The 19,742-nt window shown below is 44.4% G+C and overlaps 1 protein-coding gene across 3 annotated transcripts in view; it reads left to right on the top strand.

Annotated features, from left to right (window-relative positions):
- Positions 1 to 1,411, top strand: part of C10H12orf43 (chromosome 10 C12orf43 homolog) — a 94,924-nt gene extending 93,513 nt beyond the window's left edge. For all 3 annotated transcript variants that reach the window (XM_069619785.1, XM_069619784.1, XM_069619786.1), the window contains one exon: positions 398 to 1,411. In XM_069619785.1, coding sequence (XP_069475886.1) covers positions 398 to 737 — 340 coding nt within the window. In that variant the 3' untranslated portion in view covers positions 738 to 1,411. The remainder of the gene's footprint in view (positions 1 to 397) is intronic.
- Positions 1,412 to 19,742: the final 18,331 nt, after the last annotated feature.

Here is a 19,742-nt window from a genome sequence, read left to right as displayed (position 1 = left end):
GAATAGTGGAAGGGGGGGATTGCTTTGAGGCATGTGGAGCCAGGGTATTGAGGGAGAGGGGGGCTACCTGTGGTTGGTAAAGGGCTGATTGGGGGGGGGGAGTAGGGGGTATAGGCGCTTACTCAGGCTGGGAGCAAGGGATAATTTGGCAAAAAGGAGGCATGGGGAAAATTCAAGCAGGGTTAAAATCACTGAGTGGGGGCCGGAGGTTCCCTGAGGGAGGTAGATCACTTCTGGGTTGCTAGTTGGTCCTTGTGGCAGAGGTATAGTTGGGGTCAGGAGGCCAGGGGATCCCAGTATTTGCAGCAGGCACAACAGTGGTATGGCAGCAGATTAAGAAACCCAAGAAAAGATTGATATCCCCTTACACCCGCCTTCTTTCTTGCCCACCCTGCAGTGATAGTGATGAAGAGTGGCAGAGATGCCAGGAGGCAGCCATATCCGGCACAGACATTCTGAAGCACAGTGCCATTCCTGTACCACAGCTAGTCCCCGCAACAGCCACTGGGAAGGGCGCTACTGGAGACCAGGGCAAGAAAAAGAAATGTAAGAAGAAGAAAAAGAAAGCCAAAGTGGACGGGGCCAATGGCACAGTTCTTGTGCCGGGTGGGGCCGTAACTCAGGTGCAGCAAGGGTGCGACCCCCAGGATGGTGGTGCTCTGGACTCTGGCAACCTCAAGAGGAAGAAAAGGAAAAAAAGAGGAAGCCTTCAGGGCCAGTTTCCAAGGAAGAGGTGACTGGTAACGCTTCGGATGTGTCCTGATTTTGTCCGCATATTCTCAGCAGAGTTTACTGTCTTTGTCATTGGTTGCTCTAGACTCTACATTGAAAAGCCCATGAGACTCCAGTGGCAGGACGGTGCATTGATGGAGGGACAGATCCAGAGCCTGGCATAATTGGTGTGAGACATGTGCCTTCACAGGCCAGTAGGGCTCAGCAGTTCACTGCAAGTCCAGCAACTCCCCTCAGCCTACTGATCTTTCAGAGACATTGGCCTCTTTGGGGATCCCCCAATGCCCATAGGATCATCCATCATTGTGTGAGTTTGACATTTCTTCTTCCCTGTTCCACCGATCCACTGATGAGCAATGGACACCCTCATCACACTTGGCAAAAGAGCAGAAGCACCAGGAATCCATGAACTTCTATGAAGTTTCTGCCCGATGCCACCTGGAATTTTATCCAGAGTAACCAAATGCTCCTCGTACTTGCTGCTTTCCTGCCTCCTTTAACTGTTTCCTCTTGTTCTTCACGGTGTGCAGTCATAATGTCGACATCAATAATGTCGACAGTCAAAATGTCGACAAATTAATGTCGAAAATCAATAATGTCGACATACAAAAATGTCGACATTTTACATTAATGTCGACATTTTTTCGAAATGTTGTATAAATAAATAAATATATATTTATTGTTGTGTTGTATGTGTTGAGTATGAGGGGTGGGGGGTGGCAGGGGGTATTGGGTGAGAGGGGTTGGGGGGGACATCCCCATAGTAAATGATATTCTTTTTATTTATTTGTTTATTTATTTATTGAATAATAAATAAATAAATAAATATATAATTACTATGTGTTGGGAATGAGGGTGAGAGGGTGGTTGGGGGGGTGTGGGGGGGTGTCAGGGGGGTGTTGGGTGAGGGGGGGTTGGGGGGGGACCCCCCCATAGTAAATTAGACTCTTTTTGGTTATTTATTTATTGAATAAATAAATAAATAAATAATTAGATTCTGTTGAGTATGAGGGGTGAGAGGGTGGTTAGGGGGTGTGGTGGGGTGGCAGGGGGGTGTTGGGTGAGGGGGGGTTGGGGGGGGACCCCCCCATAGTAAATGATACTTTTTGTTGGTTATTTATTGAAAAAATAAATAAATAAATATATAAATAATTAGAATGTGTTGCATATGAGGGGTGGGAGGGTGGTGGTGTGGGGTGTGGGGGGGTTGCAGGAGGGTGTTGGGTGAGGTGTTGATAGTGTTAAGGGTTTATAGTCATATTGTCGAAAAAAAAATGTCGACATTTTTTTTTCGACATTATGACTTTTTACATTAAAAGTATAGAATGTCGACATTATTATTTTCGACATTATTTTTTCGACATTTTTGTCTGTCGACATTTTTTTGTCGACATTATGACTATAAACCGTTCTTCACAGTAAAATGGTTTCATGTTTTTTTAATTTACTACTTCACATCACCTCCTTTTGTTCACAGACTGCAGTGCAGGGAAAAGGGGAGTGGTGCTTTACTTATTCTCAGATAGTAGAACAAGTTGACCTTGTTTCTCATCCCAAAGTGCAAGCGACCACACTGAACAGCCTTGCCCACTGGAAAATGAATGTCTGCTTCCCTATGTGATCGATCTGCCTCGGGGAGGCTCTCATGACCTCGTCATCCAACCTGGCTGTCCCACGTAGGGATGTGGGTGGTCGCTGAACATCCACCATCAGACTTCTAGCTCTCCCACCATCGTAATGGAATCCCAGAGTGTGAGTTAACGGAAGTATGTTGCATAATATAATGCACATTTGTGTATGGTGTCTCGGTCTCCTATCGTTCTTTCACAGAGAGATCATATTGCTTGCATCTGTTTCTGCAGCATTACTTTGCAATCAGAATGTCAAGTCGGTTTGCCTGATGGAATGAGCATTGTTTTGTGTTCCATATGAGACGTGACTGAAGCATGCTTCTCCTGGTAAGCGATTTTGTGAAGAATGATAATGTGTTTCTATGAGATCTGTGCAATACTAATGCACTACCTGTGTGTATGTGTCTGGGATCTGATAAATAGGTCTGTTTAATTTGGTAACTCTGGTCCAACCCTTTAACCTCCACTTTTCCACTTGTACATTCACTCCTTCTACTCCCTGCCCCCAGACCTCTGGATTGGCCTTGATACTCGCCCCCTCAAAACAGTAATGCAGTAGTATCTCAAGAAGTGGTGTAAAGAATGACCCCTCCTTTTTCCCCAGTGTACAAGAATGCCCCTCTCCATTACCTCAGCCCTTAATCTTGCCAAAGCATACTAGTTCACTTATCATATCACCACTTTATGCTCTCATCCATGTAAACTCTCCTCTGTGCCAAAAGCCTATGCTGACTGCCCAAGGGCAATCTCTTTCCTCTCTCCTCCAGTGACTGCCCACTACTCCACTTCCGGTCTAAAATGGAAAACACCCAGGACACCCTCACTACTCGCTATTCTCCATGCTGCCTTCTCCCCCTCCATCTAGTTCTGCCACCTCCTCCGTATGCCCATTCTCCTTATCTCAAATGATGTCCCATTCTTGAGTGACAACCTCTGTTCCACTCATCAACCCATTTTCCCCACATAGACAAGGGGATTGCACCTCTCACACTCTTCTCCCTCTTTATGTTCTTTCTTACCCGTGGTGTCTTTCTCGCTTGCTTGATGTGCCAACTGTCCTGCTTATCCTAAAGAAGCTGTCGCTGACCCGATCAATCCTGGCAATCATCGGCCTGTATCTCTCCTCTCACTCTCTCCCTTGACTTTAATAATCCTAAAAACCTGCTCCAACATGGTTATCGAAGCCTTAACTCCACAGAATCATTCCTCACCACATCTCTAATTCTATAACCTCTGCTATTTACTCCAAACTATCCACCACCTTAATCCTAGTTGGCCTCTTGGTTGCCTTTTATATGGTGGACCACTCTTTTTTTACTCTGTATGTAATTCTCAATTTTGGACTTGTGTCCTCGTAGTCGCACAGCTACTCTGCCTATATAACGGGCATTGTAGTGCCCCAGTGCAGTTTTCGGCACACTGCGGTTGCCGTGGTGTGATCCTTTTGAATCTGTATTTCGAAATGCTAATGGAGCAGTGGTCTTCAAACTGTGGGCTGCCCCCCTGCACTCCCCCAACCAAGGTATGGGGTGCGCAAGGCTCTTGCAAAAGGGAGTACAGTGACTGCTTTTATCAGGAAAATATATGCAGAAATGCCATCTGGGGAGCAGCAATATATTTACGCAAGGTGGGTTTGGCAACAATATTTTTACTCAAGGGAAGTTCAGCATTAAAAGGTTTCAATACCACTGTTGGAGCCCCTCTGAGCAGCCAAAACAAACATCTTTCTATTGCAACAACCCCTAATTCTCTTTCCCCTTGAGCGTTTTGAAGCAGGCGTAGGAAGTTTAAAAGCACTTTACATGCAGCCAAACCGACAAAGCATTAGGCTCCATGTTCCCTTTCATAACACCTCTTTTCCCTCCTTCTTCCCCCTTTTGATCTTAGGGTAGTGTAACCACCATATTACAATTTAACTTTAATATCGCGCTAGCGCTTCATAGCAGATGCCTTCTGCTTCCAAGTGCTATAAAGAAAGGTGTTCGTATTACCCAACTTAATTTTACTCAATGTATTGTCCATGAAAAGAAGTGCTGACTTGGCTCTGCGGGATGTAAAGCTACAAATGCTGGTTGCTCACAGATCATTGAAGCCAGGACATAATGCGTTACCTCATTACTAAACTGTTAAATGTACACTGGCTATTAAAGTTGTTCTGGTTGATGCTTTACGAGTGTCCCCCTGTTCTCTTTCAGTTACATTTCTGTCTCCTGGGATGGTACACACCAGCCATCAGTGGCAAAAGAAGGAGCAGATTCTGAGGAGGATGGTGAGTGAGCTGAGTACTGGCAATCATCGGCCTGTATCTCTCCTCTCACTCTCTCCCTTGACTTTAATAATCCTAAAAACCTGCTCCAACATGGTTATCGAAGCCTTAACTCCACAGAATCATTCCTCACCACATCTCTAATTCTATAACCTCTGCTATTTACTCCAAACTATCCACCACCTTAATCCTAGTTGGCCTCTTGGTTGCCTTTTATATGGTGGACCACTCTTCTCTTATTCTAACCCCTGTTGATATCCATGGAGCTCTTTAGTGGTTTGCCTCATCTGTCTGTCACGGCAAAACAAGCACAGACTCTTATCTCGGGTCAGGTTTGTTTATCAAATCTTTAATTCCAGCACTGCAGGTGAACACAGACCAAAAGAACAAACCAGCCCCCATGCAATTCCAAACTGTTCCCCCAACCCCTGAATCAACATCTCATTTTCTTTCCATTGGTTCCAGTGCAGTGAGCAGAATCTTACTAGTTCTTCATCAAGGAGGGTTTTGATCTTTTCAAATTAACCCCTTGCCAGGCTCCAAAAGGCTGTCCATTCCAAGTCATCAAAGTTCAAAACCAAGCCTTAATTTTATACATTTTCGCTGCTGTATACAACTACAATTGAAGCTTCTCCAAACCTGTTCGTCCGTAAGCAACTTTATCAGTATGCCCATATATAATGTTAACAGTGAGAGCATTCCTTTAACAATTGTGCTGGTGCAGCAGTTGCAAACATGTGAGTAAATAAATCGTTAATCGCAAAGCTATTGGTTTCCATTCTGCTTGCATTCACATTTAGTATTGATTCTATTTCTCTGCTCAGTTAAGGCTAGTGCTAAACTGAAGCCTAGTTTTTCTCATCTGAACTTGCATCTCATTATAGCATTATGCCAAAATGCATTGCACTTCTCATCGACTTTCTTAGTACATATATTCACATTTGTTTCAGAGAATCCTACCTTTGTGATCAACTAGCCTCAAACTCTTAAATGGTCTGAATGATCACTCATAAATAACCATTCTCTTTCTGAAATACTAGGACTTCTTCTCTTCAGTCATCTTCATAAGCATCAGCCACTCCTGAACCTTAGTTATTCACAATACTCCCCCCCCCCCCCCCCCCCAGACAATTGAAAACACATCTGATTGGCAGATATAGACGATACATTCCGCCGAAAATAGCAAACACCTGTAAAATGCCATGAGTTATCGAAGCACAAAGTGATCCAATTGAATCAGTGAGCCAGGGCAAACCTGTAAAGGTGTTTTTTCTGAATGCAGGATGGCAGCAGATTTTTTAATGTGAGCGTTTGTAAAGAAACAGAATGATTTGCATTTGTATTTATGTGGAAAACTGGGATCCTTACGCACACCTTACAAACCCATCCCTATTCATTGAAAGCCACTTGTACGCTGAAAAGCCTTATAAAGTAAGTAGCATGGTAAACTGCATAACCGGATTCAATGAAAGAAAGCCCTTTGCCAAAAGTGAAAGATACACCAGGAATATCAATGTTTCCCCTCAGTGGACATAAACTCTTTGCAAACACCCCGTAAACAATGTGCCATGATTGCAGGAGGTGATGGTCTGATAGCAGGTTTCTAGCAAAGCTATTAATGAAGAGGCAAAAGAAATGACTAGATCTGGAAGAAAAAGTATTAAATGATAGCCAGAGCAGGGTTCTGGACCCGAGGCTTTGGAAACGAATCTTAAGCCACTACAAATAACTGCCATTGCAAATCCTGAATAAATGTCAGGAGGAAGATGTGGACAGACCCAACATTCTGTCATATTCTGTATACAGGCATGTTGCTAGGTGACAATCTGGACGCTATTCCTGCTTTCATTCAAGGATGTGCATTTGGGCCCTTTAATGGGTTGACAGAAAGCGTGGAAAGAGTTTGCAGTTGAGGCTGACAATAAGATCAGTAAATATTAAAGATCTTTATTAGTGTTTGCTTTGAACTCAAATCTCTACTGGTATAAAATGTCAGGTGACGTTTGAAGGTTCTAATGTTCTTAACAGCTTCTCAGTGAGCTGGTAAGCAGCTGAGTAGAAAAAACAACAATGCTGACCATAAACGGAGATGGTCATCTGGATGTGCTAAAAGTGAAACAAGGAAGTTGGCAGTATCAAAATTGGAATTCCAACAGTGAGCATGATCATCCCAGTGATGATATTATAGAGTGGGAGTATCTGGTGCAGAGACATTCTTTACTTCTTTGCCTTGTATTCCTTACCTTACACTCTGTCACTTCATTAGCTATGATTTTATGTCAATAGGGTTATCTTGTGTTGGCAGTAATGAATTTTCAAAGGGGCCGACAACAGGCATCACCTTCCTTTGCGAAGATGGAAATGATAATTGCAATAAAATGAAGGATCAAAACCTTGGAGAACAGAGGCCCATTGATGCTCTACCTCTGTTTACATATCAGGGTTCATTGGTGGTGAAACAACACTGTCGACTGAAGCTGATAATGAAGCCTATGCTGGAGGTGCGTCCTGATCTGGAATAACTGTTGGAAGGTCCATCAGAATCGTATATGCCCACAGGTTCAGATGAGGGGTTTCCGGATGCTGTAATCGCTCCAGCAGAGAGAGAGAAGCAGGGTCTCTAGAAGCCGTAGTAGTGTCTGATACTTCTGTTGGATGCTACACCTTTCTGCAGGAAGAAGCATGAACCCACGCTGGATGCCCTTCTCCCTTTATGGTTGTTGGGGTTGCAGGAATCTGAAGGGGTCCTTGCCAATGTCGCTGAAGTGCTGATTTTTCTTGTGCACATGCTTGCATGCACAATCTTCTCGTTTGAAAAGGAGGAACAGGGTCTGTTAGCCGATTCTGACAAACTTTCCTTTACCTCCGGTTAGAGAAATCGGATAGCTTTTACAAGGGATTTGCAATAGTTTACAACTGTTTAATACCCTAAATGGAGATTCACGCTGTCTGAAGATGGGGGAGGGGCCATACCCATATGCGTAGTGTGTCCAGTTATTATCTTGTGGAGCGACAGTCTGAGCTTCTGGTTGGGTTTATTTCAGATATTAAACAGAACTAATGGCAGAGGCCAGCAGTTTCTTGACATGTTGGCCAAATATTTATATATCCATTTTTGCATTCTACTATCCTACTGGATTGGGAATGATATGCACAGTCAGGGCTCAAGTCGAGGGTACACTAGGATGGATGGCGTCACCACTTTTTTCAGAGGGTGGATGCTGTCACCCTGGGTTTTTAGAGGCGAAGTCACTCATAACGAGTGACTGTCTTTTTTGCAACTTCTGAATTTACACCGTCCTCTGGACTCAAACCGCGTTTGCCAGGTTCGAAGTCTGTGCAAAGCTGATGAAAAATAATAAACAACTAAAGATGAAATGTCACTTTTCAGGACTGTATGTTTCAGGGAAAACATTATTGATTTTTGGAGTTTGAAACATGCACACCTTTTAACATTTTCAAAACACTATTAGAAGAAAATATCCTCTCTTGATTTTTGTGTGTTGATTTTATGAAAGGCAAATGCCATTCGTCCTGTGCTATTTGTATGGGTTTGCAAAGCCAATAGAAGGAAATGTGCATATTGCACCTTGATATGCTAATTTCTGGTGGCGTCCCATTCCATTGCTTATGTTAATGAGCCCCCTCACTTTTCTTTTTAGGACTTTACTCCTGTGCACATTTGAAATGGTGGGAACTATTCAGAGCCTTGCAAATATCTCTGAGCACTTCGCTGATAAGAGTATGACTGGATGCCCTGCGCCCATTCTTGAAAGTGTGTCGCCTGCCCTTGAAGGTACAGAGTTACCCCTGCTCTGTTATAGTCATAGTATCTTGAAACTTAAACTATAGCAAAAAACTCTTCAACAGAAGTTAATTGTAGTGAGTGTTTGTTTTAATATATCATAGCCCTTATTTGAGACGTGTGTTTCGGCACGTACTGTGCCTTTTTCAATCAGGGCTATTGGCAAATATATTTGAAGAAAATGCAAAATTCAAAGTGGAACAACAAAAAATCAAACAGTACAAAAAGAAGCATTGCAAATGCAACCAATGAAAAACATAATGAAAAACGAATTCAATAAAACACTTTAAGAGTCAAATGCATTTGTAACATTGAGTCATATTGTGCACAGTTTGCCCCAGAGATTTGGAATGGGGAAAGGGGTGGAGATTTTGGAAATAAGAAAATTGGAGAAAACAACATGAAAATGGTAACTGTTTTGGTGTTTTTGTTTGTTTAACTTATAAATTGGTCTTGAGGTGTCACAAAGAAACCCATTTTCTAACCAGTAGAATCTTTTTGTTCGGGTTAGTTCAGGACCATGTATGTCTACAGTCATTGCTTGCTTGGGTGTCCACGGTAAAATCCCTCCTAGAGAACATATATAGTGCATCTTGTTGGAATGACTCTGGAGAATACTTGTATATGACTTTTCATTCTTTTACTGTTCTGCGCTTGGCAGACTCTGTTTCCATATGAAAAAAAGGTGAAGATGATGTTAATTTCTAGGGCTACTAGCGACGTAATGGTATTCTGCGCATTCTGTATCATAATTATGTTAGCCCGGGTTACAGTACATTCTGTGTGGGATAACCAATACAATGTTAGTGCAGGGGTAAGGTTTAGTTACTGTTACCGCCGCGTGTGACACAATTGGCACTGTTAGACCCGTTTGGTATTTTGAAACCCTGTTATTCATTCGTGTGAGGCCCACATATATTTGGAGATGCATCGGTCGTGCGATTCATCTAGCCGAGTTAGGGCTTACCTGAAATGTATCTTGTTTAGCCTTCGTGCGTCGGCTCTGTTCCAAATGGATGCAGCCTTCTTTTTAGTCTCCTGTATACTAGCGTTGCTATAGTTACGCTAGTCCTTTCTTGGTTTTGCATTGCCTGGCATTCACGGCCGCCATATTTTGGGAAAAGTAGAGTGAGCCAAGATAAGACAGAAGCTGTCTAAATGCTATCAGGCTGCCATCTGGACTGCACCACAGTGTGTTTTCACATATCTTAGTTTTTCAGAGAACTCTGCATCTTCTCTTGTTCAGCAGTTAGACCCTGTGACACCACCAGGTGTGATGAATCTGGGCTATTCATCCTTTCACCCCACAGGGGAGCCACGCCCTTTGAGGGTAAGGAGGTGAGCCCGCTAATCCAGACACCCCCTAGTAGTATGGGGAAAGTGGGACCTCACTGGGAGTGACTCGCCTCTAGGGGACCAGGACTCCCATTCCGATAAGGAGTTTCCTATCAAGAATAGACTTTCGGCATCTAAGGGAATAGAAGGGCTTCTTTGGCTTCAGTTAATGCTGGATTCCCCCTGAACTCCACAGTCAAAGAGGAACGACGCGCCCCTTTCAAATATGGTAGCTGAAATAAAGAGACGAGGAGCCTTGAATGGAGGAGATGGACTCCTATGCAGAGGTGAGCCTCTGATGTGAGAATGTCCTGGAGGGGCAAAGCCACACTGCACAGTGAAGCTACCAGCAGCGTGGAGGCAGAAGGGGAGCAAGGAAGGACACTGGAAGGCCATCATGGAGAGTGGCAAGTGAGCTGTGACTGAGACGGGACGCAAGTACCAACTCTCCTGGTGGTGGATCTGTGGCCTGCAGAATGATGCCGAAACCAGGGTGACACGAAAGAATGTATCCTCTGATCCGAATACGAGGAAGGGAACTACCGAGACACGCAGAATCCAGAGAGCATGCGCTGATATTCCGAAGAAGCCAGTGAGGAGAACGAGTGAAAATCACCACGCTTGTATGCTATCCCACAGGAGCAGACTTGATGGTAGCAGAGGTACAAGGGCTGCCCAGGCTGTGATGCTGGAAATGCATCAGAGGGACAGTGCCTCTGAATCCTTGTCCTTTACTGCTTTTTATTGTGTGTTCTGTCGTGTTTTCTGCCCAGGAGTCCATGTGGGACTCCTGGCAGTGCAGCTCTCTCTTTTGGTTTGGTGAACAGACCCATGGGATACCCTTATGGCACCCATGGGTAGGGGTACAACCCTGTGCCCCTAGTGTATGTTTTTGGGCACCTGTGGGTGGCCCACAGAGCAGGGTATGGGCTGGTGGCAGCTCCATGCTGAATTTGACAGGTGCTCTGGGTGTCCTCCATTTTGGGATACCCAGGCCCTGCCATTGGGATCAGTTGATTCCTGATAGGAAACAAGATGGCCCTGTGGCCTCTTGCTTTCTATTGCCTGTTACCTTGTTTTCCCAAAGTCCTGGGAAGCCCTGACTCTGTCCCTTCCCCCTGACTGGCTGTTGGGTGGAAGTTCCATATATGGTGTTGTTGTGAAGGCCAGCTAGACTGACTGGAGCCTTCCCAGTGACTGTATGTTGTGGGTACCTCCTGTGGGTGGGACCTGGGTGAATGGAGTGTGTGACCAATATACACTCCTTGTTGTGGTTGTCTGGTTTCTGGCATGTGAGACAAAGAATGAGACAGCCCTGCCCGAAACTGGCCTGAATGCAGTGTGTAGTGTTGAATGGCTGGGTACTTGTCCCAATCCACATTCCTGATGTGAGTGTCTGAAAGGGAGGAGTGTGGCCTGAATGCACTGTGTGCCTGATTGGCTGACTGACTGCATGAATGCCCTTCTGTATGATGGGCTGCTGAGTGTGTGCCAGCAGTGTGGATGAGAGACAGAATAGTATATCTGGGGACCTCTCACCACTAGTAATTGTTCACAAGCTGAGTCTCCACTCTAAGAGTAACTGGAGCTGCTGATCCTCGACGCCCAGCTGGAAGAAGAAGACTTGCTGTTGCACTTGCTTCGACCGATCTGAAAGCTGCCGAATTCGTCGAGGACTGACCCGAGAGAGGACCTGGTAAGGCGCCCTCTTCCCGTGCTCCGAGGGATCATCGAGCACCGCTACATCTTCGCCAAAGCGCCCTGGAAGTTAGACCCTCGAAAGGCTGCCGACCCGAGACGGGACCGCTGAGGAGATCGAAGTGAAGCACCCGGACATCGCCACCGTCGAAGTCCATTGCCGTCGACCAGGGTTCGCAGGTCTGTGTAACCGCTGGAGGCCCGTGGAAGTTGTGTTGCCCAGCCGTGGGAGCCACTTGACGCCGTCCGCTCCTTGCCTAAGAACAGTTGAATCGAAGGACTCCCTCGTCTGCACCGTCGGCCACTTTATCCTGCCGGAGAAAGTCGAGGACGACCAACGCGCCGAGGAGAAACCTGCCGGTGGGTTTCCCGCCACCCGAAGACCACAAAGACTCGAACGACTCGACGCCCTTGCTGGGCCCCCGTCTTCACAATCTTTGCGGGCCAGAACAATTGTCATCGAGGTGCCCCGCACGCCTCTGCCTTGCAGGACGCCAACGCTCCGTCGTCGACGAGCACCGCTTGGATCGAAGCTGCCGCCTCATTGACGCCATTCTACCCTGTTTGTTGTCGGACGTTCGACGCCCCGTGTCTCCCGCTTGAAAGGGAGGGCATTCAAGAAGGGCTGTCGATTCCCCGCCGCTGAACGCCGAGTTTCTCGACGCTTCTCGACGATCCGTGACTCCCGCTTGAAAGGGGGGTCACTCAAGAAGGATCTGTCGACGCCTCTTCGAAGAACCCGACTCCACCAGGTACATTGGGGGGGGTAAAAACATTATAGGAGGTAATAAGACTTGCAGAACAATATATGGACTGGGCTTGTGCTATATCTTTATTTTACTGGTTGCCCAGGTGGGGGGATCTCCACACAGAACTGTGTCTAGTGGTAGGGGCCAGTATTCTGCCTATTGCTAACCATCTTATTTTCTCTCCTCTCTCTATTGCTGGTTTCACTCTATTGATCTGTGTGACATTGTTACAGTATTGTTGCACTTTAATGAGATCTAATACAAAGTGTGGTACCACTTTAGAATTGTATATATATTGTATATATTTGCCATTGTTGATTTTCCTAAGTACAAAGTGAGTTTATTATGATAAGTGTACATAACCTTGAATATTGATTATATAAAGACTGTTCTAACCAATACAGTGTGTGGATATTCCTTTGTGGGGGCTTGGGGACTACACTGTACTTAAGAACCAGCCTGCATCACCTCCTGAGAAGCTAGGCCTTGATTGCTCGACCATAGCTACCGAATAGAGAATCTAGGCTGGGGTCCTCTGTGCCTCCCCTCTACATTATAGAGAGCAGAAGTACAGATCACCCCCTACCAGTCTTTACACAGGCCAAAGGGAAGAGAGTGGAAAGAAGCGAGCAGAAAGCCTGAACTGGTTAGAGCTGCTCTAGAAACGGAGTCCTGAATATTGGCCACATCCACAGAGATCACCTAAACTAGTGAATCAGAGGTCAGGAGAACCCTATTGAAACAAGTGACATAAAGTATCTGAGTAGAAGCGAACCTGGAGGGTTCACACAAGAAAAATAAAATCCAAGAGGGGAACAACCATACCAGTGGAAAAGGAATGAAGGAAACATCCTTATCAGAATTTGGATTTTTATCAAGACTTCCTAAGGAAGGTAAAGGGGGAGTTAAAGAGTCTTCTTTGGTGAACTGACACTGAACATTTTATTTGGAACTGAGAATAATATCCTAAGAGATATTACCGAAACCTGGGATGAACAAAGCCTGGCCCAGAAGCATAGTGTGCTGGTTTAATTTGTTGTTTTTCCACAGTGGTAGGGACAAATAGCGAATAGGTTTTTGGACTGAGGACCGGCGTGAGACCACGGCTACTAATATGGCTTAAGAAACTGAACTAACAGACTCCAGGAATAAATCACATTGGGCATAGCTATTGACCTCATGAAACATGCCAACTTCCAATGGAGTCTACAACATGGTCCAAAGTGCCAGAAGATTCTGACTGGGTCCAAACGTGAATGGAATTAAAAACGCCACTCTAGCGTGAATTCTGATCGATGACATTAGGAAGCATACACCTACAATAACAGAAGCCTTATTTAAATTGAGCAAATCCATTGAAAAACAAGAAGTTGGATCATCCTGATACCTTTATAAAAATTAGAAATCTATAGCTACTTGAACTAAGCTGTAATGCAGATTACCATATAAAGCAATTGAGTACAGTCTCATTAAGATCACAAAGTTCTAGAAAAGAGTGCAACACATTTTGGCCAGCGATTAAGACAGTAGTACTCAAGGGTTATGAGTTCAGATAAGATAGCTATAAAGAATAACAAATCCTTTAATTGGTTGTAAAACATTGCATCTATTTAATTGCATATGAACATCAAATCGTTTTTCTATAAAAATGTAATGTCTACAGTTGTATTTAGTGTCCTACTGAAATATGGATATTGGAAAAATGCCATGATGTTGGTAGGCGCATACCCTGCAAAGTAGTTTATTGTTTTGCTTTATCTTTCAAATCGTCTATGGGGGTTAAAAGGTTTTCAGTGATCTCATGGTAGTTGTGAGGCTCCTGTGGAATATTTTTACCCATGCCAATGCACCCTACTACACCCCTTTGCCAATGGGAAAAGAAAACTGCCAAAAATAGAGGCACTAACCCACGTGTGCGACAAATCTGCAAAACTGCATGGTTCATAAATCACCAAAGAGCTGCACACCCTGCCACATGCAGGCAAAGTTGATGTCAAAGCAAAAACTCCCTGTGAGAGAATGCCAGTGTGGTGTTGTTACTTGTCACATGAATCAAGGCCACCAAAGTGGGCTAAAATCCAAAAATGCCCTTAAATACAGCTTCCTAATCAATGGCAACCTTCAAAGTGCTGTTTTGCTTCTAAATTCAGTCATTTTCCCTGTGAATTATTGAAAGGAATAGTGTGCTGAAATCATAGATTCCCCAGTGCAGTTAGAGGAATCCAGGCCTCACTGACTGACAGCTGCATCAGAAAATTTGCTGTCAAACCCAGTTAAGTGTTCTTTTTCCTGAAGAGATTGCAAAATGCGCCTATTTAAAGCATGTTTGGGAAGGGCTAATTCTTTTAAAATGTCCAAATCCCTTATAAACGGTGCTTATATTTTATATGTGTGAAATGAAAAGACTTTAATTTAAAGGAACCCAGTCTGGAGCTAATCAACTATTTAATTCTGATCTGACATCCGAGCCTGGGAAAGATTCACATTTCAGCTTGACACTCAACTGCTACAGGAAGGCTAATGGCTGCTTAATGGTTCCCGCATATTGACAACAAAGACCACAATGAGACTTCATTAGACATTCGTCTTGTGGCTGAGCCAAGAACAAAGGGCAGGCTCTGCAGGGGAGGGACAGGATGCTTCCCTCTACACCCCACCCTGATCAAAGGGTTCTGACAGCTGTTTGTTGAAAGGAGAAAAAAAACTCTGAACTTCTTGGTGTTTAAATCTGTATTTGTGGTTAAGTTTGCAACTCTTTAACTGCAACCTAAAGAAGGATAAGTCTGAAAATTGGTAGATGTTAACCTAATTTTAGGCTTTTGCTTTAAAGACATTTATAAAACCTGTACCATTTAAGGAACCAAAGTTATGAAAAAATTCTCATTGTAGCAGAATGATTAATGTTGCAAACCTAAGATTGTATGACATGATCCACTGATAATCGCCGAGAGATGTACCGAATTAGAAATGATTAATCCAAACTGTTAAGGTTAAAATTGATAAAAAAAATCTGTAGAATGAGAAAGACCGCTCTCACAGAGATGGGAATTGGATGCCAGGATAAACCATAAAAAAATGTAATGCATGCATCTGATTTTTGTAGAGGGCATGTAAAAATGTGTATTTATGGGAAAGCTAAATAGTGGTCAAAATCAATCTGGGAGTTCCTAAATCGCATCATAAAGATGCCAGCTCTGTTCAGACCGCCAACCAGGACAAAGCCTGTGCCTGCAGCCACTCACAGCTGTGGGGGTGTGCTTGGGAATTCTGCCCACATCATAAAGCTGGGTGATGTAATTTGATGATAAATTTAGGAACTTCACTCCACGTAGAGACTGCTTCCAGAACCCATCCAGATTCCCGCGCAGCACCTTATTCCAGAACTCTTCATCTTGTAGCTGACTCCAGACTTCTTTGAAAATCCAGATTTCTTTGCAGACTCTAGACTTTAGCATTGCTGAACCCTTGCTAACTAGACCTAATTTCAAACATTCAAAACTTAAAAGAATAATTCTGATTCAGCTTGGCTCGCTACCATTAAGGCTTGCCCGCTGAAACTGGCATCCTGTAATCTGCCGTGTCCAGGGACCAGAATGGCACTTCCAAATCTGAGGTGCAGTCCAAAATTGACCAGAACCGCGTCGCTGATCCAATCCCTCCAGAAGTGCCCTGCTGCCCGTAGGCCCGACCCGATCCAATGACCAGAGCTGACGGTCCAATTTAATTACAAAGGACGGTAAGTATTCATAGGAAGAACAGTTACCCATAGTATATCTACATTGCATTATCCCAATCTCAATCCATCCCATCTTTAAATTCAGAACCCTAGTATTGTTAGAATCCTTCTTGCGCTGATTTTTCTCATCTGTGTTACAAAACCATAACGCCTTAGCGATTTTGAATAACTAAAGTAAAGGCCAGAACGAAATAAGTATCCACCACGTGAATGGTTGCGCTGGCCACGTAGCTGTGAAGATTCATGTGTGGCCTCCTCTTTTTCATAGTCATTAATATAGGGTAATAAAACTTTTCTGTCATTTTCAAAACCTAATTCCTGTTCCATTTTCGCACCTATTTTGTAACAACGCCTCTCACTAAAACCTCTAACTTTTTCAATTTTAAAGATAGAAACGAAATTTCAGCTCGAACTGATACATAAGACCCTTAGCTACATCCACAACTAAAAACAGTGTATTTGACCCATTTTTCTCCAAAATCGCATAGTAGAGGTTTGCTGCGAATTTGCAGTTTTCAAAAGTTTACACTTGTCTTTTTCCCATTTCAAAGTGCTTCTTCCATCCCATCCTGCTCGAAAGTGTGTCCTGTTGTTTATATTATAGCTCATGTGTGTTAGGACTTGTTTAGTGTTGCTTTCCTCAGAATTTCTATCCATGTAAGCATTTCTACACCCTTTTGCATTATTTCACAAAGCAATTGTCACCATTTTCCAAAAATGTCAAGTCTCAACCCTTCTCACCTGTTTTTTCCTGTTTGCTTGTGACCTTCTTTGCTGACTTCTTTCGCACGGTCCGGGGTTTATACAAGCCTGTGCGCTTGTCTTCGGATTCCAGCGTGAGAAAGATGTTTATTCTCCAGGATACGTTCTGAAGTCCAGGACGGAACCAGGAAGGAATAGTGTCCGGGCTTGGAGGCATGGAACGCCGTGACTCGAGTGCGGGCGAAAATCCAGGATGTTCGGAGGTAAGTTAGAGGGAAGGAAGGAAGTAGGAGGATTCAAGGAACTGGGAATCGGGAGTGAGGAAAAAGCCCCGAGCGAACTCCGACAACACACGTCCAACTGCAGCGAGCGGAAGCGTTGAGACGCGGAGCGCCGCGGGGGCGTGTCTGTTTTGTAATGTGCAAAGCGTGGAGCGCAAAAACTGGTAGGTTGCGTCCCGTATCAGGCGGCCATGTTGGGAGGATTACTGCATTCAGTCCTCTATTAGTCAGGGAGCACGAAGTCCAGAATGGATGCAGGCGACGGTTCATGACAGTATGCCTCCTCTGAAGCCCAGCTCCTCTGGGTTTGCCTGGATGGATAAGATGTTATCTCCGAATCAGCCTCGGGGCATTAATGTTTGACATGGGTTTCCAGGTGCGTTCACTAGGAGGATACCCTTTCCATTCTACCAAATATTGTAGTTGACCGCGTCAGTACCTAGAGTCACAAATTCTGGAGACCTTGTATTCGAGTTGGTCATTGACAATCACTGGGGTAGATCTTGCAGAGGTTCGAGAGGGCTGAACATATCGTTTCAATAGAGAAGTGTGGAAGACTGTATGGATCCTCTTCCATGATTCTGGTAGTCGGAGTCGAAAGGCCACTGGATTGACGATTTCTTTTATAGAAAAGTGTCCGTAAAACCTGGGAGCCAATTTATTTGGACGTAGGTGATGTGGTAGGAGTTTTGAGGATAACCAGACCTTATCGCCTATTGAATAGGAAAGTCGTGGTCTTCTTTTGGAGTCGGCATAATGGTTAACATCTCTTCGGCCTTTTCTAGGTGTTCTTTAGCTTCCTTGTGCACATTGATTAATATCTCAATCCAGGAATCTACTGCGGGAACTGGGGTAGGGTGAGGAAGATTGGACGGCAGTACAGAAGGATGAAATCCTTGACTACAGAAGAAAGGACTAGTCTTGGTAGCTGAATGATCCGAATTGTATGCAAACTCGGCCACAGGTATTAGGAGTGACAAATCATCCTGGACCTTGGTGGCGAAGCAACAAAGATATTGCTCCAGGGTTTGGTTTACTCGTTCAGTAACTCCATTGGTCTGTGGGTGATAACCCGAAGACAAGGCACGTTGGATTCCCAGTATATGACATAACTGTTTCCAGAACTGCAATATGTACTGGGGTCCTCGGTCAGAAATTATCTTGGAAGGTAGTCCATGAAGTCGGAATATGTGTTCTAGGAAAATTCCAGCAAGTTCGGATGAGGATGGTAGCTTGTTTAAGGTCGTAAAATGAGCCATATGTGATAACAAATCGATGGTAACCATTATGGTTGTGTAGCCTCTGGAAGACGGTAGTTCCACTATGAAATCCGTGGCAATGGTTTCCCATGGTCTTGTTGATATTGCCGGTTGGAGCAGGAGACCTGCTGGTCTTTTATTGTCGTGTTTGTTCTGGTTGCAGACTGCACAAGTCTGGACGTGGATCTTGATAATGTCCTTCATCCTTGACCACCAAAACTGTCTTTGTATTAGATGAAGGGTGTTGGTGATGCCACGGTGTGCTGAATGGAAGGTATCATGACATAAGCTTGTGATCTTTTGTCTCAATCCAGGAGTAGGGATAACCAATCGATTATCCTTGAATAGATATCCGTCTTTTTGAGTTTCCATTGGTTGTTTCTCCTAAATTCCTTCCAAAGTTCCGAGGAGTGAGTTTGGATTCGGATATCCTCCAGGAGAGTAATTGCTTGAGCAACAAATATAGTGTTGGGAAACATCTTAGGAAAGGTCCGGTCTTCAAGGGTTTCATAATCAGGAGGTCTGGACAAGGCATCGGCTATAATGTTGTGTTCCAGGGAAATGGTGGATTTGAAATTGGTATTGGGCAAAAAAGAAGGCCCAAGGGCTTGACGACTGTTTCTGCATTCTAGAGATTGTAGGACGTGAAGGTTCCGATGGTCTGTATGGACTTGTACTGGATGTTTGGCTCCTAGAAGGAGATGATGCCAATTAGTGAAGGCCTGACAGATGGCTAACAATTCCTTATCCAGGACGGAATAATGAGTTTCACTGGGAGTCAATGTGCGGGAAAGATAGGCGATGGGGTGTTCTAACTTGTCAGCAAGCTCCTGTTTCAGGACTGCCCCAATGGCCTAGTTGGAGGCATCAGTTTCAACAATGAAGGGTCGGTCAGTGTCGGGTTGAGCAAGGATGGGAGCTTGTGTGAACTCTGACTTCAACCGTTGAAACGCCCAATCTTGGGCTGAAGTCCACTGAAAAGGAGTGTCTTTATTTCAGTAATGTAACTATAGGATGCAAGGTCTCAGAAAAAGTTGGAATACATTTTCTGTAAAAGTTAGCAAGCCCCAGGAAGGATTGAATTTGCTTTACAGTAGTGGGAACAGGCCAAGAAAGAATGGAATCAACCTTCGAAGAGTCCATTCCAATCCCCTTTTTGCTAAGAACGAATCTGAGGTAGTGAACAGTAGATACATGGAAAAGGCACTTCTCGGGTTTGGCCAGGAGTTTGTGTTCACGTAGACGTTGTAGGACTGCCCTTAGGTGCTCTTCATGTTTTGTATGGTCCTTGGAGTAGATTAGTATGTTGTCTAGATATACAATGACGAAGAGGAACAGCATGTCAGAAAATACCCGATCCATAAAATGTTGGAAGACTGCGGGGGCGTTAGCAAGTCCAAAGGGCATAACCCGGTATTCAAAATGGCCGAAGGGTGTTCTAAAGGCTGTTTTCCATTCGTCACCCTCCTTTATACGAATAAGATGGTAGGCACCCCTGAGATCTAATTTTTTGAAGATGACTGCATCCCTGACTGCTTCCAGGATGTC

The sequence above is a fragment of the Ambystoma mexicanum genome, chromosome 10 (genome assembly GCF_040938575.1).
Source record: "Ambystoma mexicanum isolate Mex_15411 chromosome 10, UKY_AmexF1_1, whole genome shotgun sequence".
Lineage (NCBI taxonomy): Eukaryota > Metazoa > Chordata > Amphibia > Caudata > Ambystomatidae > Ambystoma > Ambystoma mexicanum.
Note: the sequence above shows the minus strand (reverse complement) of the source record. Positions and strands in the feature narration are given on the sequence as shown.